Here is a 20,486-nt window from a genome sequence, read left to right as displayed (position 1 = left end):
TACACCATAAGAATTTTTTTCACACTTTAACAGGTTTAATTCCAGGATCAACTTATATTTATGTTATACATCTTCCCATAAGCTGACCCACATTCATTGTTCCCACTGAAGCATCATGATGCTGCTACCACCATGTTTTAAAGTGAGAAAGGTGTGGTCAGGATGATTTCCTCCACACACAGAATTTTGCAAACACTCCAGAAACTTCAATTGTATTATCAGAACTGAGCAGAGCAACTTTTTCTGCATGTTTTTTTTGTGTGTGTGTTTTCAATACTAATAGTTTTTGTGCTGATATTCTTCCACCTTAACTGTGGATGTGCCCCAGCTCCATGTTGCAATATACACTGCTCAAAAAAATAAAGGGAACACTTAAACAACACAATATAACTCCAAGTAAATCAAACTTCTGTGAAATTGTGAAATCAAACTGTCCACTTAGGAAGCAACACTGATTGACAACGCGGACCCTCATCGGGTCAATCAGTGTTGCTTCCTAAGTGGACAGTTTCATTTCACAGAAGTTTGATTTACTTGGAGTTATATTGTGTTGTTTAAGTGTTCCCTTTATTTTTTTTAGCAGTATAGTTGCATGCCACACTTTTTAGTATTTTTCCCTTTCATTTCACAGCTCTGCACATCTTGTGTCAATCCAACACACGAAATCCAGAGAAAATACAATGTTTGTTGTAACATGACAAAATGTGAAAATGTTCAGATCAACTCTGCTACCTGTTTATAGCAACATCCTACTGCTGCTGGTTAGGATCAGCAGGTTGTTACACTACTTTGGTTCATCTGCCAGGCATTTCCCCTCAGGTCCAGCAGTTCGGCTCTGTTTTGACTGCACAAGCTGCGCTCAACGCTTCAAGTGGCAGCTCCACATCACTTCCCCTTTTTTCTTCTTCATGGGCGCACCAGGAACCCACCTCACGCACATCGACATAAATTCCTGGGCCGAGCCCTACAAGTCTGACATCAGATGTGCTAACGACACTCTCCTCTGTTAGTTAATTAGTCATGGAGGACTGCGGGATGAACACGGTGTGACCCTGAACAAGGGCTTGTCTGACTAGCCCTCTGGCCCTCTATTGTTCAATAGAGTCCTGTGTGTCGACTGGAAGAGGGAGCGAGAGGAGGGGTGGGAGCTTCTCCCTACTGACTGCCTCAATTCAGCAGGAAATCAGAGCAGCAGCATCCCCCCTTTTCCCTCTCTCCCTCCCTCCTACACAGGCCCTAGCAACCACGCCACGCCGACAGTTGCCAGGCAACCAGACAATGCCGGAGCCACTGGCTGCGGTGTAAGAGAGAGTTTGTGTTTTGCATGTATACATTTTAGCAAAGGATGGGAAAGGAAACAGTTATGCTATGTGATGAAAAATCTAAAGAGATTAGAGTGGATTAGGTCAAATTAATCGTGTAGGATTTGTGATGAGATGGATGCATTAGCAACATGTCAATTCACTTCTGGGCTAAATGAGGTCAGTGTGAAGTGAAATCACAGAGACTGTCCTTCACATGAAACAGACCGTCTATGATTCCTGGTCCTGTTTTCATTACAGTTGCTGGGAACATATTCTACTGAAATCCAGCAATAAATCAGGCTAATGGTTTTATTTTAAATGGTAATTTATTTTAAAAGTCTTTTTGAATGACAAGAAATATCTCTATTTATAAAAACTTTAAAGTTTTTTATATTTTAAAAAAGGGGGAAAGGCTAACTCCAAAAATATTTCATGTTACTGTAAAGTAATTCATATATATTTGGAATCTTCCTCTGTTTATTTATAAAGCTGTGTTTTTAAAGCCACATGAAGGACTTTGCTCTTCCAATGAAAAATGGAACGAAAAGCTCAACATGCTCTCCCTTCGTTTCAGAGTAAATTAACAGGAATAAAGACTCAATTATTCATGTACATCACCAGCTGCTGTTGCCAGATTTTTATAAATAAATAACTTGCCTTTAAATACCAAATAACATATTGCACCTTTAATCTGCATATTATTCAAACCAAAATATGCAGTCTACTTGCCACATTATCCTATTTAATGTCTATTTAACCTCACTGAGATTAAGCAACCAATTCAATAAATTGCAAACAGAACAGCAGGTGGATCAAAATAACAAAACTGTACATTCAGGGAATGTTCAGACTTTGTTAATTTAGAGTATGAAGCTGCACTGACTAATTTTTCTCTATATTTTATTGCTCACATATATGTGTAAAATAAAGCCATAAGAAATTCCATCTGTGGCTTGGCAAAAGCGATGCAGTATAGGCAGAGCAATGTGAAGGTGCGTTAGTGAGATTTTTTGAATACATGCAAAGTGCTACGTGTGGCTACAAACCAGTGCTTTGCATCAGCCTGAACCCTAAAGTGAAACATAATAGATGCAGCATCATGAAAACCTGTAAGAGGTTGCAAAACATCTGAGAACTGGTTTGAGGTTCAGCTTCCAGGAAGATGACCATCCATTATCTACCTGCTTATCTTTATTGCATAGCAGGAGGAGATGGCACCTGTAGTCATTGGGCGAAAGGTGGGATGCACCCTTGGACTGTGAGGAAGCCAGGATACCTGGAGAGAACCCACACATGCACAGGGAGAACATGCAAATTCCATACACAAAGTGACCAGGGTGGGATTCAAACCCAGAACCTTCTGGGAACATTCTGGGTTTGAATCAGTGCTACCAGCTGCATCACTGTGCAGCCTAACATAAACCCAGACCTATCAAATCCAATCTGTGTAATTTGATGCTCACAGATTCTCCCCATCTAATCTACTTGAATCTGCTAGAGCTTTATTTTTTATTTATTTGTTTCTTTTGCAAAAGACAATGGGACAATATTAGTCTCCAAATGGCCCGGGATCAGGATTGACCCGGGGACAACTGTGCTGAGGACTGTAGCCTCTCTGAATGCACCTGCTCTATCACTGAGCTTTGGAATGCTCCTGTTTTATTTTTATAACCTAAAAACGAAACACGTGCGTTTGAACCTTTAATCCTTTCCGTTCACTTCTATTTTATGTCGATCTATTACATAACAGCTCAATAAAATTCATTGCAGTTTGTGGCGATTAAAGTTTCAGGAATAAGAATACCTTTGAGTTGTTCATTCATTACTCCGAACGCCAGATGGCGCTCTGCTCATACCGGCCCACCAGTTCCATGCACTTTGACTTCGTTCTGTTGTCTCTGATCGGTTCTCATTTGAAGAGGATTTTGCGGGTTAGCTGGATAATGAGAGTCTTCCTCCAAACGGATGGATATTTAGGACTGTCTCATTATCTCAGCGGTGGCAACACTCGCTGTTAAAATTAACCCAACGACTCTGCTGATTAACGTGGCTCTCTTTAATTAATAGTGCGTGTTTAACGTGTTGCTTGGTGTATGGATTTGTTTTGCTACATAGCTAGTTAGCTGCTACCTAATAGCGCTAATTTAAAACATGCAAGACAGTGTAACTCTCGGTTTTGAAAATAAACTTAAATTAGATTATCAACGCGCTGTAATCTCCTCTGTCTGTCATCATGTATCTAAAGTCAGTTCTTCCGAGTAACGGAACAAGGCGCTTCGGAGTTGCCGATCTGAGCTAGCCTGCTAGCATTTAACAGTTCCGACAGCGTGAGGGTTCGGGCTGTGGCGACCAGCTGATCGGCTCCCTGGGTCAGCTGCTTCCAGCATCAATTGTTTGGGACCGGATACGTTTCCAACTACAATGGCTAATGTTACAGACCTGCAGACAAAATACAGCAAGCTGGCGCAGGAGTATTCAAAGGTAAAAAGGAAAAACATTTAAACGTAATTTGCCATGTGATTCAAGTTCAAAAAATGTTGTAATCTGTTTATAGTAATATATACAGGCTCAGAGAAAATAATAATAATATTGTCACAGTGCATGTTTTACAGCAGCAACACATTTCATACCATGTTTTTTGATAACTTGTTTTCTATAATTTGCTTTTAGTTTGCCACAGAGCCAGTCTAAGGGTATATGAGGCCCCCAGGAAAGTACACCAAATAAATCTTGGTGTGGTGACAAGTTGAGCCCAGCAGTCAACCACACCACCATTAATATCTCTTTGAAGTGGTTCATGATTAATATTTCACAGTTACTGTGTGCAAATAATGCAAGCTACTTCAACACAATTGTCTGATAATGTTAAATTACATTTACTCTTTGATTGTTTTCAATGTAGCCTTTAATTTTTTTTTTTTTTTTTACCAATTTTCATTGTGTGTAGGGGTGGGCAATATCTACTTAGATTCATCACAATAAGAACTACTTATTACTTCTTGTTTAGGTAACTGTGTGTCACAGTAATTATGGCAACAAACACAAATACCGGTCTTGGAAAACATTCCCATTTGTAATACACTTCTCTAGTCACATAAAAAAGTGTGATTTATAGCATTAATTTGCACATAGTAACCGCATTTAGTCATATTTTTGAATTTATTAACATTTATTCAGGCTTTCAATGAAAAAACAGTGGAGAAAATTGTCAAAATAACAATCCTGACTATACAAACGGTACTGTTTTATTTTAAACATCACCAATTGGAATTTATTGTGACAGGGATGCATCAAAATTCTTATAAGCAGTTGCAGAGTTTACTTGATCAAAACACAATTTGTTTTGATCCAGAATCATATTCTCACAATCAGTCAAAAAAAAACGGGAGTAATATAAAGTCTTCTGAAAATGAATTTGTGAAATTTAAGCATTTTTATGACAATTTAAAGATTATCAAAATATGCTGAAAAATATTTTGCTGTGAAAAGGTGAAAGTAAATGGCAAAAAAAAAAAAAATGGAAGTAGGAAGGGACAAAATGACAACGGTCAGTTTGCAAAGAGGTGAAGTGGAGCTGATAACTGATGGCACACAAGTAAAAAATGCTCAACTGGATCAGGATAAGTAGTCTGCTCTGAAAGTCTGGTTCAGCATTCATTGTAACAAATGCCAGTATGTATCATTAATTGGTGCAACTCCAGAGTACAGTGGAGTAGATAGAAATTCTATCTACTCCACCATGTTCTCTGTGTAAAGGAATTTGCTCCCCTAAAACATTTAGGAGTATGTAATTTGAACTTCCGCATGTACTTAATTAGCGGTTTGCACGCCCCAATTCCTAAGGTGCACGATATAAAACATTTAAAAAGCTGTGCCTCAGTGAGCTGGAGCTCTGCACGTCTCGTTTGATGTTTTAACTACCCATAATGCATGATGTGTTGAAGACGCCGTAAACACTCCTGATGGTTACATTTGTGATCTGGCGACAGTAAAGCCTGTCTGTCAGTGCGTTCTGTGGAGCATTACTGCAGCCCTTTGTTTCTCTGTCAGCTGACATCACGGGGAGTGCAAGCCGCTTCCTCTTTAGCTCTCATCTCTCCATTAACTAAGCGCCATATCCTGAACCAGGAAGTGCTGACTGTGTAACTGTCAAACATTCATGTTCCCAGTCCAGATTTTAGAATTCAGTAGGTTTGTGTGACTTCTCATTCTGGATAGAAAGAATGAAAAACTTCAAAGAACTGGTAGTAACACACATAATTTTTTTCTGTATTTGTAAATCAGATTTTATCTCTGTCCGTGTGTCAATGTTTTTGTTTTTTTGTGTTTGTTCTCAGCTCCGTGCCCAGAACCAAGTGCTGAAGAAGGCAGTTGTAGATGAACAGGCCAACTCTGCCTCTTTAAAGGTACATTACAGATACTGCTATGACCACCGTCTCATCTGCATGTAAAGTGTTTATCATATCTGAAAAATTGTTAAAAAAAAAAAAAAAAAACGTCCTCTTTAAGATTTTGCATATCAGTGCAGAAACAAGTTGACAGAATCAATCCAAGGCTGGTTGGAAATAGTTATGGAATTTTCTGGAACCTATTGCTGCACACTGCCTGTCAGCTGGGTGAAAGCAAGTTACTATACTTTTCCCAAACACATTATTTTTGCAAGAGTAGGAATAATTGTTGCTTTTCTGATTGGAATAAAGCAATTTGATCAAATTATGTTTTTTTTATTTTTATTTTATTTATAGTTTCAACAAAACCTTTGTATTTCTAACAAAGGTTTGGCTAGTTAGAAATCTACTGGAAACTCGTGTGTTTTCCTGTTGGAAAGAAGGGAGCAGACCCTTTGAAAAATATATTTTTCTCTCGTAATTTAGTGGAAGGACTGTAAGACTGGGCAGAAACTTTTTTGTTGTCTAATGTCTTCCTTTTTATTGCTTTTTCTTGTTCTTGTGGTTTGTCAGGACCAGCTGAAGCAGAGGGACCAGAGCCTGAGGAAGCAGGAGCAGGAGATGGACAGCCTGAGCTTCAGGAACCAGCAGCTCGCCAAGAGGGTGGAGCTGCTGCAAGAGGAGCTGGCTGCTAGTGAAGGCAGGAGCAAAAAGGGGAAGGTGAGTTTTTACCAACGGAAATGAGTGCTTGGTGAAGCGGAGAGGTTTTTATAACTGCTTAGTGGTCAAAGAAGTATTCATAAAACGATATAGACCTAAGGTTTATTGAGGAACATTTTAGGTTAATTGTTTAGAAACCTGACCAGTTGCTGTTTTCCTTCCAGGCTAAAGGAGACTCTCCACTGCAGCCAGGCCTGCAGACACAAAGTGTTTTCAATGAAGATCTGCAAAAAAAGATAGAAGAGAATGAGCGTCTTCACATACAGGCAGGCATCTATACTTTGTATAATTTCTTACTCTGGAAGTATGTCTGATGACCTCTGGCCTTGCCTCTTCTCCACACCTATTAGTTCTACGAAGCCGACGAGCAGCACAGGAAGAAGGAGGCCGAGCTGAGGTCCCGGCTGCAGAAGCTGGAAGGAGAGGCAGAGGAACACCGGGGTGTTGTTGATGGACTCGCAACAAAGTATGTGGAAACCATCGAGCGCCTGCAGGGTGACAAAGCTCGTTTAGAGGTGAGAACCAGATTTCATCGGAGACGGATCAGTTTTTAGATAAAAAAAAACAACAACAAAAAAAAACACATATTAAATGTATTTTTATATTTTCCAACAGCTGAAAACACAAACTTTGGAGAGGGAGGCGAAAGACTGTCGAATGCGAACAGAAGAGTGGTATGGAAATAATTAGTTTTGACATTATGGGGACAGATTTCATAAGTTTTGCATGTTTAGAGGTCAGTAGTGTCTTTACAAATGACCTTGATTTGCCCGGGTGCTTTATAATATGTGAGAAAACTTGGTTGTGATAGGAAATAAGTTCTCCATTGCTGTATTATAATATTGCTTTGTTATCCATTGTAATTCAGGAGCAGTCTCAAGAAAGAATAAACCCAGAAGTATTGAGCGCAAACTGCGCTGTATTAAATTTCTTGGAGAAGGCCGTAGAGAACGGTTGTTAAACACACAGACTGTTTTTTAATCATGTTTTCGGTGTGTGTCTGCAGCCAGCAGCAGTTACGGCGCTGCCAGTCGGAGCTGAGCAGGCAGGTGAAGCAAAGCAGCAGCGTCATTCAGGAGAAAGTGCCCTTTAACGACACCAGTAAGTGACTGGGATTGTCTCTGAGCAGACGCCAATTTAAAAGCATTTATGCCTCAGAATTTTCCAGGCACGACTGTCAGATTACGTTCTGGTTCTTAATGATGCGTCTCCATGTTGATTCATCACGGTTGGACGATTATGCAGCAAACGACTTCAAGCTTTGAGTGCACAAGTTTAAACTCATTGTGTTTATATTCTTAACATGTAGTCACACATTTCATGCAGTCGTCAACATGGTGTTGGTATAACTCTGACTGCAGATGTGGCGGCTCTAATTCACAGAATTAGTAGAGCTTATTTAATATGCTATTTAACATGGTTGGTTTTCTGTCCAGACATTTCAGGTCAGGTCCGTAGGAGAATCTGAAACATTTCCCAAAAATGAATTTTGATGTGTGTTTAGGAGAAATCAAACTCTTATCGAGTTTCAAACCAGCGACACCCAACATGTTGTGTTGAGTTTAAAGAAATGTGGTTAGAATCATCAGAAATGGTTAAGAAACCACTGAATAGTTAAGATTACCACGAGCTGGAAACTTCTGCAGCAGTTGTGTTACTAATAAAGCATGGGCTTAGACGGTGCGGCCAGTTATCAACGACAGCATCATGTAAAACTGAAACCTGCAGCTAGACAGGCCAAACACCTTCTGGTGTAAAGTTTTGATGGTCAGAGGAGAAAATGGCAAAAACTAGCCTGGAGGAGTCTAGATTACACTTTCAAACCTAGTTATATACTCCCTGTGTTGTCAGGCATGGTGGTGGAAGTATCATGCTTTAGGGCCTGTTTCAGTGACCGTGGTAACGGTGAGCTGTACAAGTCGATTCCTCGGATTAACCGCAAACAACAACATGATTGAACCTGGGAGACTACTGGGTGCTCCAAATGGATAATGATCCTAAAGCTGGTTTTAAATAGATAACATTAATCACCTGGAATGACCCTTGACCTTAACTGTGCTAAAACGTGTGAACTATCCTTAAAAACCTTACCAAGTGGCTCCTGATGGTAGCAGGAAGTATCTTTTCTCTGCAACTTGCTAAAGAGAAAAGATATTTATGCAGTTTCACTGGGAGTGTACATTTGATGGATTGTTTATGTTTATATTTGTTTTATTATACATATTATGTGTTTTTACTTGTTAACCTCCCAAAAAGAAAGACTCAAATAGATAGTTAAAGGACCCAAATGAGTGTAAACATTTGATTAAAACTCCTGTTCAGCAGAAAGCTCATATTTGTGTTTAAAGCTTTACAATATTGTTTTGTTGATGCATTTTGTTGCTGTGATTTGATCAAACTTCTTTTATTCTGCAGAATTTAGCGACTATAACAGCCTAAATGTGCCATCACACAACCGACGGCACCAGGTGAGTGAGAAACAAGTTCGTAGCTGTTTAGTTACTGGAAAACTGCTCTGTTGCAGAGATTACACTAAATTGCACAGTAATTAAAGGAGCTTTGCCTTTGTTTGGATGCAGCTTAAGGCTCGGGACGTAACAAGTCAAGCCCTGAGCTTCATCCAGGACCTGGTGGCTGCTCTGCTGAACTTCCACACCTACACTGAGCAGCGGGTCCACATCTACCCCCTGGACTCATCCATCGAACCCATTTCTCCTCTGAACCAGAAGGTGGGGCCGTCGCACACAGACACATCCAGCAGCTTGGAGACGACTCTTCAATTTGGTTCTGTAGAAGGACTGTGAATTATTGTGCAATTTAAGAAGTAGAGTTCTTGTCTCGCCACAGTTTTCTCAGTATCTCCATGAGAATGCTGCCTATGTGCGCCCCCTGGAGGACAGCTTTCTGCAATTGTACCAAAGCATCACAGAGGACACCGTCACAGTGCTGGTGAGGCTCTGACTGAACGTTTTATATGTTCAATAAAAAAAACAAAACAATAACTCTAAATTACATTACATGTTGAAATTAAGGAGACTGTTGTCATGCTGAGGAATTTCGCTGAGAATTTCTCCTCCTACACACACTTCCTGCTGAAGATTCTTCCCTACCAACTGAAAAGGTCAGCGCTGTGTTTGAAAGAAAGCATGCTGGGAAGTGGAGGAGGCTGTACTGATAGCATTGTCTGCTCTGGATTTTTTATAATAATAATTTTTTATTTTTTTCAGTTTGGATGAAGAGTGTGAAGCTCCTCTTTGCACTGCTGCCCTGATGGCAAAAAACCGGGAGTTACAGAGTGACATGAAGAAAGTTACCACCGTGTTTGAGAAGATGCAGAACTACATCAACCTCTTGGCCTTACCCAGTAAGTTAACTTGCAACAGCTCGGCTCTTTTTTTTGTTGTTTTGTTTTTATTACTCAGGATTGTTACTGAATTAAGGATTCAGAACTTCTTTTGGTCAATTTGTCATTTTATTACAATTTTTTTTTTTATTGCAAAATGTGGACAAATGTGCAGTGATACGTTTAGTGATGTGAAAAGATTAGCACACTACATTAAATATTCATTCCTTGCAAAATAAATCCTCAGATTGACGACTAATCCATTTTTCATCTCAAGAAAAACAAAATGATTTAATTAACCTGTTCAGTAAAAATATGAGCTCTAGATGAAAAAAAAAAAGTTGATACACTCTACATCCTAATAGCTACTGCAGTGCATCTGCTTCTGGGAAGCTGCCTGCTTTTAATTACATTTTACTGAAAATTTTAGAATCTCCTCCACTCATTTAGTTCTTGTTACATTTATTGAATTTATTTATCTCTGTTGTTAGTAAATAACCAGATGTTTAAATATGTTAGAATGACACACAGGCTTTAATTGCAATATGTTATGTTCTCTCTCTCTTTTTTTTTTTTTTTTTTTATACTTTTGATAATAATAATAATAAAATGAACATGAAACGCAGGTTCTGATCGAGCAGAGCCGGTTGCAGGTGTTAATATGTTGTGCTTGTTTAACAAACGCGCGGCGTGTGCCTCAGGTGTTCGGCAGGACGCCATGCCACAGAGCAGCACCTCAGCTGTCTTCACCCAGCTGGCAGCTAGCCTGCACAGCCTTCATGATGCCATTAAAGGTGAGCAGCACCTTTAGCCGCTTTTGACCCGCGGCCTTTCTCGCAGAATTTCTTTTGTGCGTCGACTCAACATCAAGCTGTTCAGTGTTTATGAAGGAAACGCCAGCCTGTCTTCGATGTGTCTTCGTCGCTGTTTGTGTACAGGGCCAATATAGACATTAGTTATCTTCAGTGTTACAGTAGGGACCGTGACACCATTTGCATGCCAATCAAAGGAGAATAAATTTGTCATATTTACCAGTCGATGCTTTTGTAAGTTTCCTTTGGACCTTTTGGTCCAAATACAAAAGTGTAACTGTGTGTTACACGTCATCAGAACTCACTACTATGCACTAATTCTTAGTGGAGATTAGCACCTGGGTGATCTTTTGGTTTCTCTAATTAAATCACAGTGAAACCAATTTGCTTATTTTTTTTCCCCCCTGAAATGACAATATCCTGTGGAAACCTGAAAATTTATATACAAATCCAGATGTCATCATTGATAAACTAAATATCTGTGTAAAAAGTCTGTTGTTCAGTCTAAGAATATTTATCTACAACATTTTTTATCATCTCACTTCTCACGTACTTTCTCCGGCTACCAGTCCAGCTTAGAATTGAACAGAAAATCTGATCTAAGTGATAAATAAGTTGACCCCCCACCTACATTATTGATCTGGTAACGCCATACTTTAGACCCCTACCGTCTTTTGATCGAGTTTTCAGTGTGGACCGATGAAATCAGAAGTCCTCAAATCTGTGTAACGCTCTCCCTGTTTAGATGGCTCACTTTTTTAAAGTGTTTTCTCTGTGATTCGTGTTTGAGACTGCTCTGCTTATTGTCCCATTGTTGCATTTAATCTCTGCTGTGTTTTGAATTGGATATAAAGCATTTTTCTACCTTGCGTTTTGGAAATTCAGGCTTTAATTTTGGTCATCAATGGTATGAATGCCTCACCTGCTGTTTTTGCTTCTCCAGAGATGTCAAAACATTATAACCAGAAGGCAAGCATAGAGCAGGAGCTCCCCACTGTCACGCAGAAGCTCTGCACCACCACAGAGTGCCTCCTCGGGTCGCTGGGCTCGTTGACCAGCGTCACCGGCAAGGTATGGCCACCAGGGGGCAGGCAGCAGTCGGGTTTCTGGCGTCTAACCTCCCTTGCTGAGCAACATGTCTGATTTGTTCACTGTAATGCTTTTTTTTTTTTTTACTTCACTGCAATAGGATCACAGTTGTAAAATGGCACTAATGTGTTAACAAATAACAGGAGGACTCAGCTGGGCAGTGGTTAGAATTTAGGAAGATAACGCCCAATTCACAGTTTGCACAGCTGCTCTCTGGTCAGATTAATGGGATAAATGATTTCTCTCTGCGATCCAACTGGGTGGCAGCATCTGCTAACGTGCAAGCATGAGATTTGCTTCTGCAACCTGAAGGCAACTGTGAAAGACGCCTGATTGCTCAGAATGTTTATTTTCCAGAATAACGGAGGAATCATCACCATTCAGTTTCTTCACGTTGCTTAATATTGCTGTCAACAGAATGAGAATCAGATTTATAAGACAGCTGTAAAAGGTTGAGTTCGCAATGAAGTTTTGCATTGGATAAAAGAACTGAGAACTGATTTGACAAATGTAGCCATTCTGCGTTAAATAAAGTGATTCTTAAGATCGTAATTATTGTTCACAGATTGCCACTTTCTTCAGCAACAACTTGGACTTCTTCACGTCTCCAGGCTACAGTCCGAGAGGATGCGCAGTGAGCCTCAACCCGCTGCAGGCAGAGAGCATGCTGGCCAACAAAAAGAAAGCAGCTGCCTACATCGACGCCATCAAAACGGTTAGGCATCAATATTGCTGGTGTTAAAGATTTTTTTTTTCTCCTTATTTTTGTATCATAATTTGTTTTCAGAGGGTGTCTGTGCATCCTTAAGAAGTCTTCACAGGTCTTTTGTTAGTGCAGTACTGTTTAATATTGTATGTAGATTTTATTTCCCTCACTGAGTTTTTCTGTCAGGCTAAAGTTGTGCGCAGACATCTTCATTACTTTCTGTGACTTCATCTGGTTGAGGTTTCTGGTAACTAACTGTTAATATACCCTTGTTAAGATTTGTTTTTTTGTTGTTGTTTTATTGCCGGTGCAAATTTAACTTCGCCAGGTGGCTGGACGACATTTGTTTTCAGATCCTGGCATTGTGTGGGATAAAGCAGCAGAGATTCATCATATGGAGAGTGAGAAGAACAAAGCTGCTGCCAGGAGCCACAAACACACCAGAAATGTCACAGTTTTTGTTGCTTTGCTTGATTGTAGCACAGCAGGATTCCCAATCATCCCCTATATTTATAGTTTTTTTTCTGTCTTAAATTTCATTCATAGTGGGATTAAAAAGGTCTTTAAATTTGACTTGCTGAAGCCTGCAGATGTACCGATTTATATTTTAAGGTTTATAACAATTTTATTTTAGCACAAGTTTTATTTACATGCGTTTGTTTGTTTTTTTGTGTGTTTTTGTTCAGGCGAGGCCACAGTCGGTTCCTTACAGGGAAGCCCTGTCAAACCGTCGGGTTCTCACCAGCTCCACTGAGAGCAGAGAGGGTCTCACTCAGCAGGTGAAACACAGAGATAAAACTGATTTCTACAGATATCTGTGAGAAGAGTTTACATATTAATAAGAGCTATAATATTCCATTTAACTGAGCTGTGTTTAGGTCACCTGTTAGCATTGAATTCAGGGTTAAAAGTTACCAACATGCAGCCATGTTCATCTGTGTCTCTGGTAACGAGAATGAAAATGTGAAGTTGAAATTGTTAAAACATTGTTTTAAGACATGTCGAAATGGTAATAATTCAAATACTTAATGTTTTGCAATATGTCATGTGAAACGTGAGGAGTTGCTCTTTAGGGACGGGGTGTGAAATGTCGAGAGCCTGGCTGTGTGTCTGCAATCAGTCCTTGGAAAAAGTGTGTTTTTTTTGTTGTTTTTTTTTTGTTCGTTCTCTCCTCATCAGAAACAGTTCTGTTACGTTTCCTCATTTCTTCATGAACACTTGCCGTCCTTTCGCTTCTCCAAACCTCTGTTTCCCCACGAGCGTCACCGTCCTCTCATCACCCCCGTCGTTTCGGTGCAGGTGCAGCAGAGCCAGGAGAAGATCACCCGGCTGGAGCAGGAGAAGGAGCACTGGCTCCTGGAGGCCCAGCTGGGGAAAGTGCGGCTGGAGAAGGAGAACCAGCGCATAGCCGACCTGGAAGCGCAGCTGGCAGCGGCTCTGGGGGGAAGTCAGAGCTCCCAGACAGCCGCAGACGGCCGGCTCACACAGAGCCACGAGGAAGCCGAGACGGCGCAGAAAGCCGCAGGGAAAGAGACGACTCTCTGCACCAGCCTGGTACCGTCACTGTTCAAGCTGCTGTTTGTTTTTCGTTTGTAGGGAAAGTTTTTTTTTTTTTGCCCTTGGCAGCATATCTGATTAGCTTCAACAAAGGGAGTATTATCACTCTTTTCTTTCAGCTCCCACTAAGCAAGTTTTAGCTTTAAAAGGAAAAAAAAAACTCACTCTTTCATTGTGCTGATGTGGCAGAAAAAAGTTTTATTTTTTTAATGTGAGTCAGAACAAAGTTCATGGTGAAGTCACGAATCACAGCTGTTTGTTTTTCCAAGTCTACTTTGAATTTAGCTATTTTTGCCATCCCATCTCCCCACACAGGCCCGTCGCTGTCTGATGCCGTCTTTTTAACACATCAACACTGATGAAACTCCCATTTATTTATCTGTTTCATCTCCAGGTCGGCATGTTGTGCACAACACCTACAAATGAGCACGTAAGTCATACCATGATTAACCAAATGGCTCCACATGAAAACAGAAACGATCATTATTTATTCGGGCTTAGTAAAAAAAGAAAAGTCTCATTCTGCTGTTGTCGTCTGTGTCGCAGGTGGGAGACGAAGAGTCTCGTGAACAGCTGATAAAGACTCACTATATGACGAGAGTGGGAGAGCTCACCACCCAGCTCCAGGTTTCAGACAGCAAAGCTGTTCACTTTCACTCAGAGGTGAGGACTGCATCCTGTCTGACAGGAGGAAGGGTTTACAAGCAGCGCTTTGCAAAACTATTGACTTCATTAACTTTTCCAAACCTGTTGAATAAGAAAAGTGTCCCATGCATTCTTATTTAAACCCCCAGTTACTTTAATACAAAGACATGCATTCCAGTGCAACCAATTCCTGAGAATTGATTTTACCAGTAAACGGAGGCCACCTGCATGTAATCAAACCTCAGCCTAAGTCCAGCTGTTCACACACTAGGTCTTGATGCTCAGTTCAGATTTTCTTTTAGTGAAATTAGATTTTTTTTTCTTTTTCTCTTTATTGCATAACACAAACGCAATCTGTGTGAACGATTTGCGACCCGCACGCGCAGAAGAACGATGACGTCACACAGCAGCGCATTGTTTACCAATCGATTTCAAAGTTTATTCACCAATGAGTGCTGACAACATTATTATAAAGTTATAGCAAGATGAAGGAAGATGATAAAAAGAAAGCACAACTAATAGCAGTGGTGTTTTGTGAAACGTTGAATGCAACTTCTAAGTCTGTTCTGATGTGTAGTCAGAGCCAGGAGTGTTCTGATTGTGATCTGATGCGCTTCAGTGAAACAGACTTGTTTCATAATTTCATAATTATAAATTCTTCTTTCAGCCATTGTTTACGTCTGGTCTGGCTTCTTCTGGTTCAGAATTACAATTTATGCCTCATGGAAGCGATATAGAAGTCGCGTAAAACGTGGCATGACCGTTCAGACTGCAGATGCTTTCGATTCCCATTTAGTTCCACATATGGAAGTGACTCGGATTGGATTTTTTTTTTCTGGGTGAAAAGATCAGATATGGGTCAGATTATGGGGAAAAGCTTTAGGGAACAAACTGCATCATGATGCACAACGCAAATCTGACCTTGATTGAAGAGTGGCAAGCGAGAAAGTTAGGTGTGCAAGAGAAGATGTTCTGATCCGAGGAGACCAAAATTGAACTTTCTGTCCGATTTGAGGAGAAGATGGATGGAGCTTTGCTGGAACAAAACCTATTAGAGGCTCCAGAAAACCTGAGAATCAGGAGACTCACCTTCCAGCAGGACAAAAACATGCAGCTGAGATCCAAACATATCCATGTGTTGGAGCACTTCAGTCAAAATCCAGACCTGAATCTAATTAAGAATCCGTGGCAAGACCTGAAAGTTGCTTTTCACCAAAGCTTTTCATGCCGTCTTGATGAACTTGAGCTATTTTGAAAAGAACAGGTAAAGATTTCTAACTCTGCATTTAAGATTTTAATTTGTTATTTATAAAAAACAACTTGTGCTTTTTTATTTTCTATCGTTTATACCTTGCGTCTAACCATCACTCGCATTTATTTTTCTTTTAATTAAGTTGTTAAGGTTATCATTAGGCTTTGTAAATTTATAATTTTTTTTCTGAAAGTTGGATCTCTTAAGCATCTTTTATTGAGGTGTTTATGTTTGCTTGGGGTACGGCAGATGTTCACTTTGTTGTTCCTGCCTTTTAGTGCCGAGCCTTGGCAAAGAGATTAACCATCGCAGAGAAAGCACGGGAGACTCTGAGCGAAGAGGTCAAACTGGCTAACGAGAACATCACTCGGCTGCAGGTAAAACACAAACCAGCATCTTCTCTGTATGCACGCATGGATCTCTTTCCAAATCAGAATACACGCCAACACTAACCGGTCTCACGCAGGACGAGCTGACTACGACTAAGAGGAGCTACGAGGACCAGCTCAGCATGATGAGCGACCATTTATGCAGCATGAATGAGACGTTGAGCAAGCAGCGAGAGGAGATCGACATGCTCAAGCTGAGTGGCAAGGTACTGCGTCGAGAAGGGTTTTGGTTACAAACCGTTTTAAAGGCCGGGTCAGGATCAGGTGGCGGTTTAAATGTGACTTTGTGAGGTCTACAGTCAGGAGGTGAGCCGAGAGGTCATCTGTGGTTTGTCTGGCTCCTACTGGCGTTTTATGTAGGGCGCACCCGCTGGAGTCGTCTGAAAAAGTCATTAAGCCGAAGCCGACAGTAAAAGAGAGGCCTGTTCCCGAGCGTGCATGTTCTTGCTTGTATGCGCACTCATCGCTGCACGTCGGGAAGTCACAGGTCAAAACATGTTGTTCTTTGAAGGTAGCCATTTTCTGCTGGAACTTTACAAGCTAGCGTCTGCATGTTTGGATTTCTAAAGAATCTCTAAAAGTGAGCGCCAGCTGCCTGCTGCACTTAAATGCAACACCAAACTTTGTTTTTTATGCCAATCTCTGATATTACAGTGAACAAAACAGCTCAGATTTGACCTTTCACATATTTTAACTGGTCACTTTGAAATATTCTTGCTGGACCTTTTACATCAAGTCACAACAACATCCCAAGCAACTAGTTTCCCTAAATCTTCCCAGTATATGTTTTTATCAAATAGAATGACTAGAACCTTAGAAATGAAAACAGTCATGATGTGGTATTTAGTCTATAGTGATAATTGGTTGACATGTTTGGTTTCTCCTATAGATAAAAAATGCTGTGAGAGGAAATAGTAGTCTTTATTTTTCCACGTTTATCTAATGTGCCTACAGCAGCTCCTCCTATTGGCTAATCATTCCTTTGTGACGATTCCTTTCCGTAAATTGGTTGGTTTAGAGAGCTTTGCTGTGTTAACAGGTGCAGAACCGGCACTCGTCACCTGGTCAGACCCAGATGCAATACAGTCGAAACCACAAGTTTGCATACACTGAATAAAAAAAACACATGCACCATTTTTTTTCTCACCTTCTGAAGTTAAATCAAAATCAAGTTGCTCTTGTTTATGATCAGGTAGAATTACCAAGATTATTTCTATTTGGTAATTCCACAATGATGAGAGAATAAGCATGTCAGAGATGTGTTTGTATATTAATGCTTTTAAAATCAGAAGTGTACATACATTTCCTCAGGTTTTGATAGCTTTCTTTATGTTCAAATAGTTCCACTTTAGTTTCATCACATCACAGCATATTTGTCCAAACAGGAAAACATTTGTTTGTGTGGACATTTGTAACGGCAATCTGTTTTTTAATGCTTCATTAAAATGCAAAATACAATACCAATTAACTCACATGTGTCAATAAACTTATCAGAAGTTTCCTTGAGGCTTTCGCTCATTGCTTAAAGAGACAGCGATCATCCTGATATAGATTTCTGATTTTGAAGATGTTAATAAATATCTTGACATATTCTCCCTCTTTAATTCTAACTGACCTGAAGCAGGAGAAGTTTGGTCTTATTTAACTTTAGAATGAGCAGAAACAAAAAGGTACAATTCTCTATCAAAGTTGGTCCTGTCTTCTGTTTTTATTTCTTTCTCCTTCCATCGTTAAACTCATTAAAACAAAACAAAAAGTAAAAAATTTAAAGTCATTTGCTCCGAAATAAATGTGAGCTCTTCAATCAGTTTAAATGTTTTTAATTAACTTTTAATTCCCTGGCCATAAACTTCCCTGAAGTAGCAGCTTTAGATATTGGTATTGTGGCTCATTGATGTAAAAGTTTCTCAAAGTGTAACTTTACCTGCTTCCAAAGTGTGTGGAGTGGGACAAAGACCTGGTGAGGTGGAAACTTTATTGACTCTGGAAGTTTAAAGAAACCAACTTATTAACAGGCCAGTGGGATAAAACACTTCAAAAATGTATTTTGTTTTTTTCTGAATTGTTTCTCAAGCAAGTTTTGTATGTATTATGAGTAAAGTATAAAAGTGTGGACACATTATGCACAGTGTGAGAGTTGTAAGAAACTTTGTTCACCACGGTTGGCTGAAGTTGTCTGATTTGGCACTTCAGTAAAGGGCTGTTTCACAGTTTTTAAAGGAATTAATTCAATAATCTTTAACTCGGTGGACTAGATCAAGTTTAACTTGTTTATTTTACACTACACCGTTTGGAATTCATAGTTTTTTTTGTTTTGTTTTTATTCTATTTTTGTTTTTAGGCGAATGCGAAAAAGAACAAGAGTCGTTAGAGCTGCTTTCAAACCGTCAACATGTGCGGAGGATTTCCACGCTGCAGAACCTCTTGGTACCGACGCAGTCTCTGGACCTTCAGGATCACTGCGAGTTCAGAGACTCGAACACGTTTGATAAAAGCTTTGTTTTTCTGTTTTCTTGTCACGTCACCTTTTTAATGATTATGATTATCTGGAAATGGTTTGGCTGGCCTCTCGGGTCAAAGAGGATAGAAAAACGGCTGAAGTGGAAGTTTTTTAATGCTCACCGAAGTCAAGACTTGAAGACCAAACCCTGTTAATGTGTGTAATTTTCTGACTAAGTGTGTGTCTGAGTGTGAGGGAGAAAATTGAACTGTGCACCCATTGCTGCTTCTCTTTAAGTAGGTGAACGGAGTAAACGTTGGTGTGGTCGTGCGTTTGCAGGGTGTTGCCTCCTGAAGCGACTCTTGACACCACGCTTTGCAACGTGAGAGTATTGTTTTACAATGAAATGGCTAAATCTTTTTGGATTTGAGATTATCTGTGCAGGTGGTAACTGTGTAAATCTGCCCCATCTGATACATGGATAATGTAACAAACTGTTGAGTATGATCAAATAGCTTACAAAGATGCACTTGAATTCATTGCCCTTTCCGGAAACGTTTTCATTTTCAGTCCTCTGGAAGTGGATGGAAGAAAAGGCTTTCAGCACTGATGAGCTCTGTTTACCTGGGCAGGTAAACAGAGAAGTTGTCTGAGTCTTAAGAAGTTGATTGGTAACAATAGTTTTTTTGTTGTTTTTTGTTTATCATCACCAAAGGAAATGTGGATGCATACTTTAAAGCTCCTTACATTAATCTAAGATGTAAGAATAAAAGGAGTTCATGTGAATTCATCTGAAATCATGATGTAATTAAATGTTTCTTAAAATTATGTATACAAAAATATGCATTTATTCAGAAGTTACAAATCTTTATTTTACCCAGATTTTTATTTTATACAGATTCTGCAGCTGTTTTTTTTTTTTTTTGTTGTTGTTTTTTTAAAAATATTATTATTTCAGTAGCTGTCTATGTAACTGGGAAGAGTCATTAACAGATTGAACCACAAAGATTATGGAAATTGTGACTCGTGACAGACTTTTCTATGTGAAACAAATAAAGAAGCGTTGCTCCAGAGCCGTTCATTCAAGACTGAAATTTGAACACAGAGATTTGAAAACACCCTTTAAACCCACAGGAGAAAACAAATCTGTATTTCACAGTGTAACATGTTAAAAGGCACATATGTGAATTAAAATAAAAACCTTGCTCAATACTGAAGAGTGTCAGATTCACCTGGTTATTGAGGTTGTTTTTATTTTGGCGTGTTTTTTTTGTTTTTTTTAACTCGCCTGACACCAGTGTACACGTTTCATGTCTGGTAAATGGAGGAGACCGGGTCTGTGAGTAGTCTGTAATTTAAAACACAAAAACAGCCTGGAACACCCTAACCACTAGGAGCTGAGGCAGTACTGTGTAAGAGCAGGGGGAACACTCGTTTTTAATGTCGTCACTTGTTTTTGAAAGGTGAAAAAGTCATTTGGACCTCTTAGGAATATGCTAATTTTGGAAATTTGTTGACATCCGAGGTCAAAGTGGATAAATAACCAATAACAACCACTTGTTTTAAGTTGATGGTGTAATAAAAATGGTCAAATAAAATGTACAGTATATGTATTTTTATTGCTACCAGGAAGTAAAAAACAAACAAAAAAATGTAAAACGTAACTATTAGTGTATTCTTGAACTTATGCTTTTTGGTTAACGTTTTTTTGGGAGTTGAGCGAAAACAGCAGTACCATATAATAATTATACATGGTTTCAAATGTTTCTGCAAATCAGAAAATAAAAACCAAAATGGTATTCAGCCTGCATGAATCAAATCTGCCAATAGTATTTTTCAAG

General features: G+C 39.6%; 1 protein-coding gene across 2 annotated transcripts; it reads left to right on the top strand.

Annotated features, from left to right (window-relative positions):
- The first annotated feature begins 3,183 nt into the window (after positions 1 to 3,183).
- Positions 3,184 to 19,862, top strand: ppp1r21 (protein phosphatase 1, regulatory subunit 21). 2 transcript variants are annotated; one of them, XM_008429914.3, is made up of 22 exons: positions 3,184 to 3,785; positions 5,642 to 5,710; positions 6,266 to 6,412; positions 6,577 to 6,678; positions 6,763 to 6,927; positions 7,028 to 7,086; positions 7,419 to 7,513; positions 8,828 to 8,880; positions 8,992 to 9,141; positions 9,260 to 9,361; positions 9,445 to 9,533; positions 9,640 to 9,776; positions 10,382 to 10,549; positions 11,511 to 11,638; positions 12,222 to 12,371; positions 13,049 to 13,141; positions 13,662 to 13,916; positions 14,314 to 14,349; positions 14,466 to 14,582; positions 16,095 to 16,193; positions 16,283 to 16,411; positions 18,547 to 19,862. In XM_008429914.3, exons 1-22 carry the CDS (start codon positions 3,726 to 3,728, stop codon positions 18,574 to 18,576), a joined length of 2,433 nt encoding a protein of 810 aa, XP_008428136.2. In that variant the 5' UTR covers positions 3,184 to 3,725; the 3' UTR covers positions 18,577 to 19,862. The 2 variants fall into 2 exon arrangements, with proteins under 2 accessions (XP_008428136.2, XP_008428138.2); XM_008429916.3 differs by having other exon boundaries at positions 3,185 to 3,785; positions 10,457 to 10,549.
- Positions 19,863 to 20,486: the final 624 nt, after the last annotated feature.

The sequence above is a fragment of the Poecilia reticulata genome, chromosome 15, assembly GCF_904066995.2.
Source record: "Poecilia reticulata chromosome 15, P_reticulata-male-v2, whole genome shotgun sequence".
Taxonomy (NCBI): Eukaryota; Metazoa; Chordata; class Actinopteri; order Cyprinodontiformes; family Poeciliidae; genus Poecilia; species Poecilia reticulata.
The sequence above is the reverse complement of the archived record's forward strand: the minus strand, read 5'-3'. Positions and strand labels throughout refer to the sequence as shown.

Bases quoted from the DNA above. Each gene is read 5' to 3' on its own strand.
- ppp1r21 (XM_008429914.3), top strand. From the start codon at position 3,726: ATGGCTAATGTTACAGACCTGCAGACAAAATACAGCAAGCTGGCGCAG. The intron at 6,413-6,576 runs GTGAGTTTTTAC...TTTTCCTTCCAG, and splicing joins GCAGGAGCAAAAAGGGGAAG to GCTAAAGGAGACTCTCCACT. The intron at 14,350-14,465 runs GTAAGTCATACC...TCTGTGTCGCAG, and splicing joins CAACACCTACAAATGAGCAC to GTGGGAGACGAAGAGTCTCG.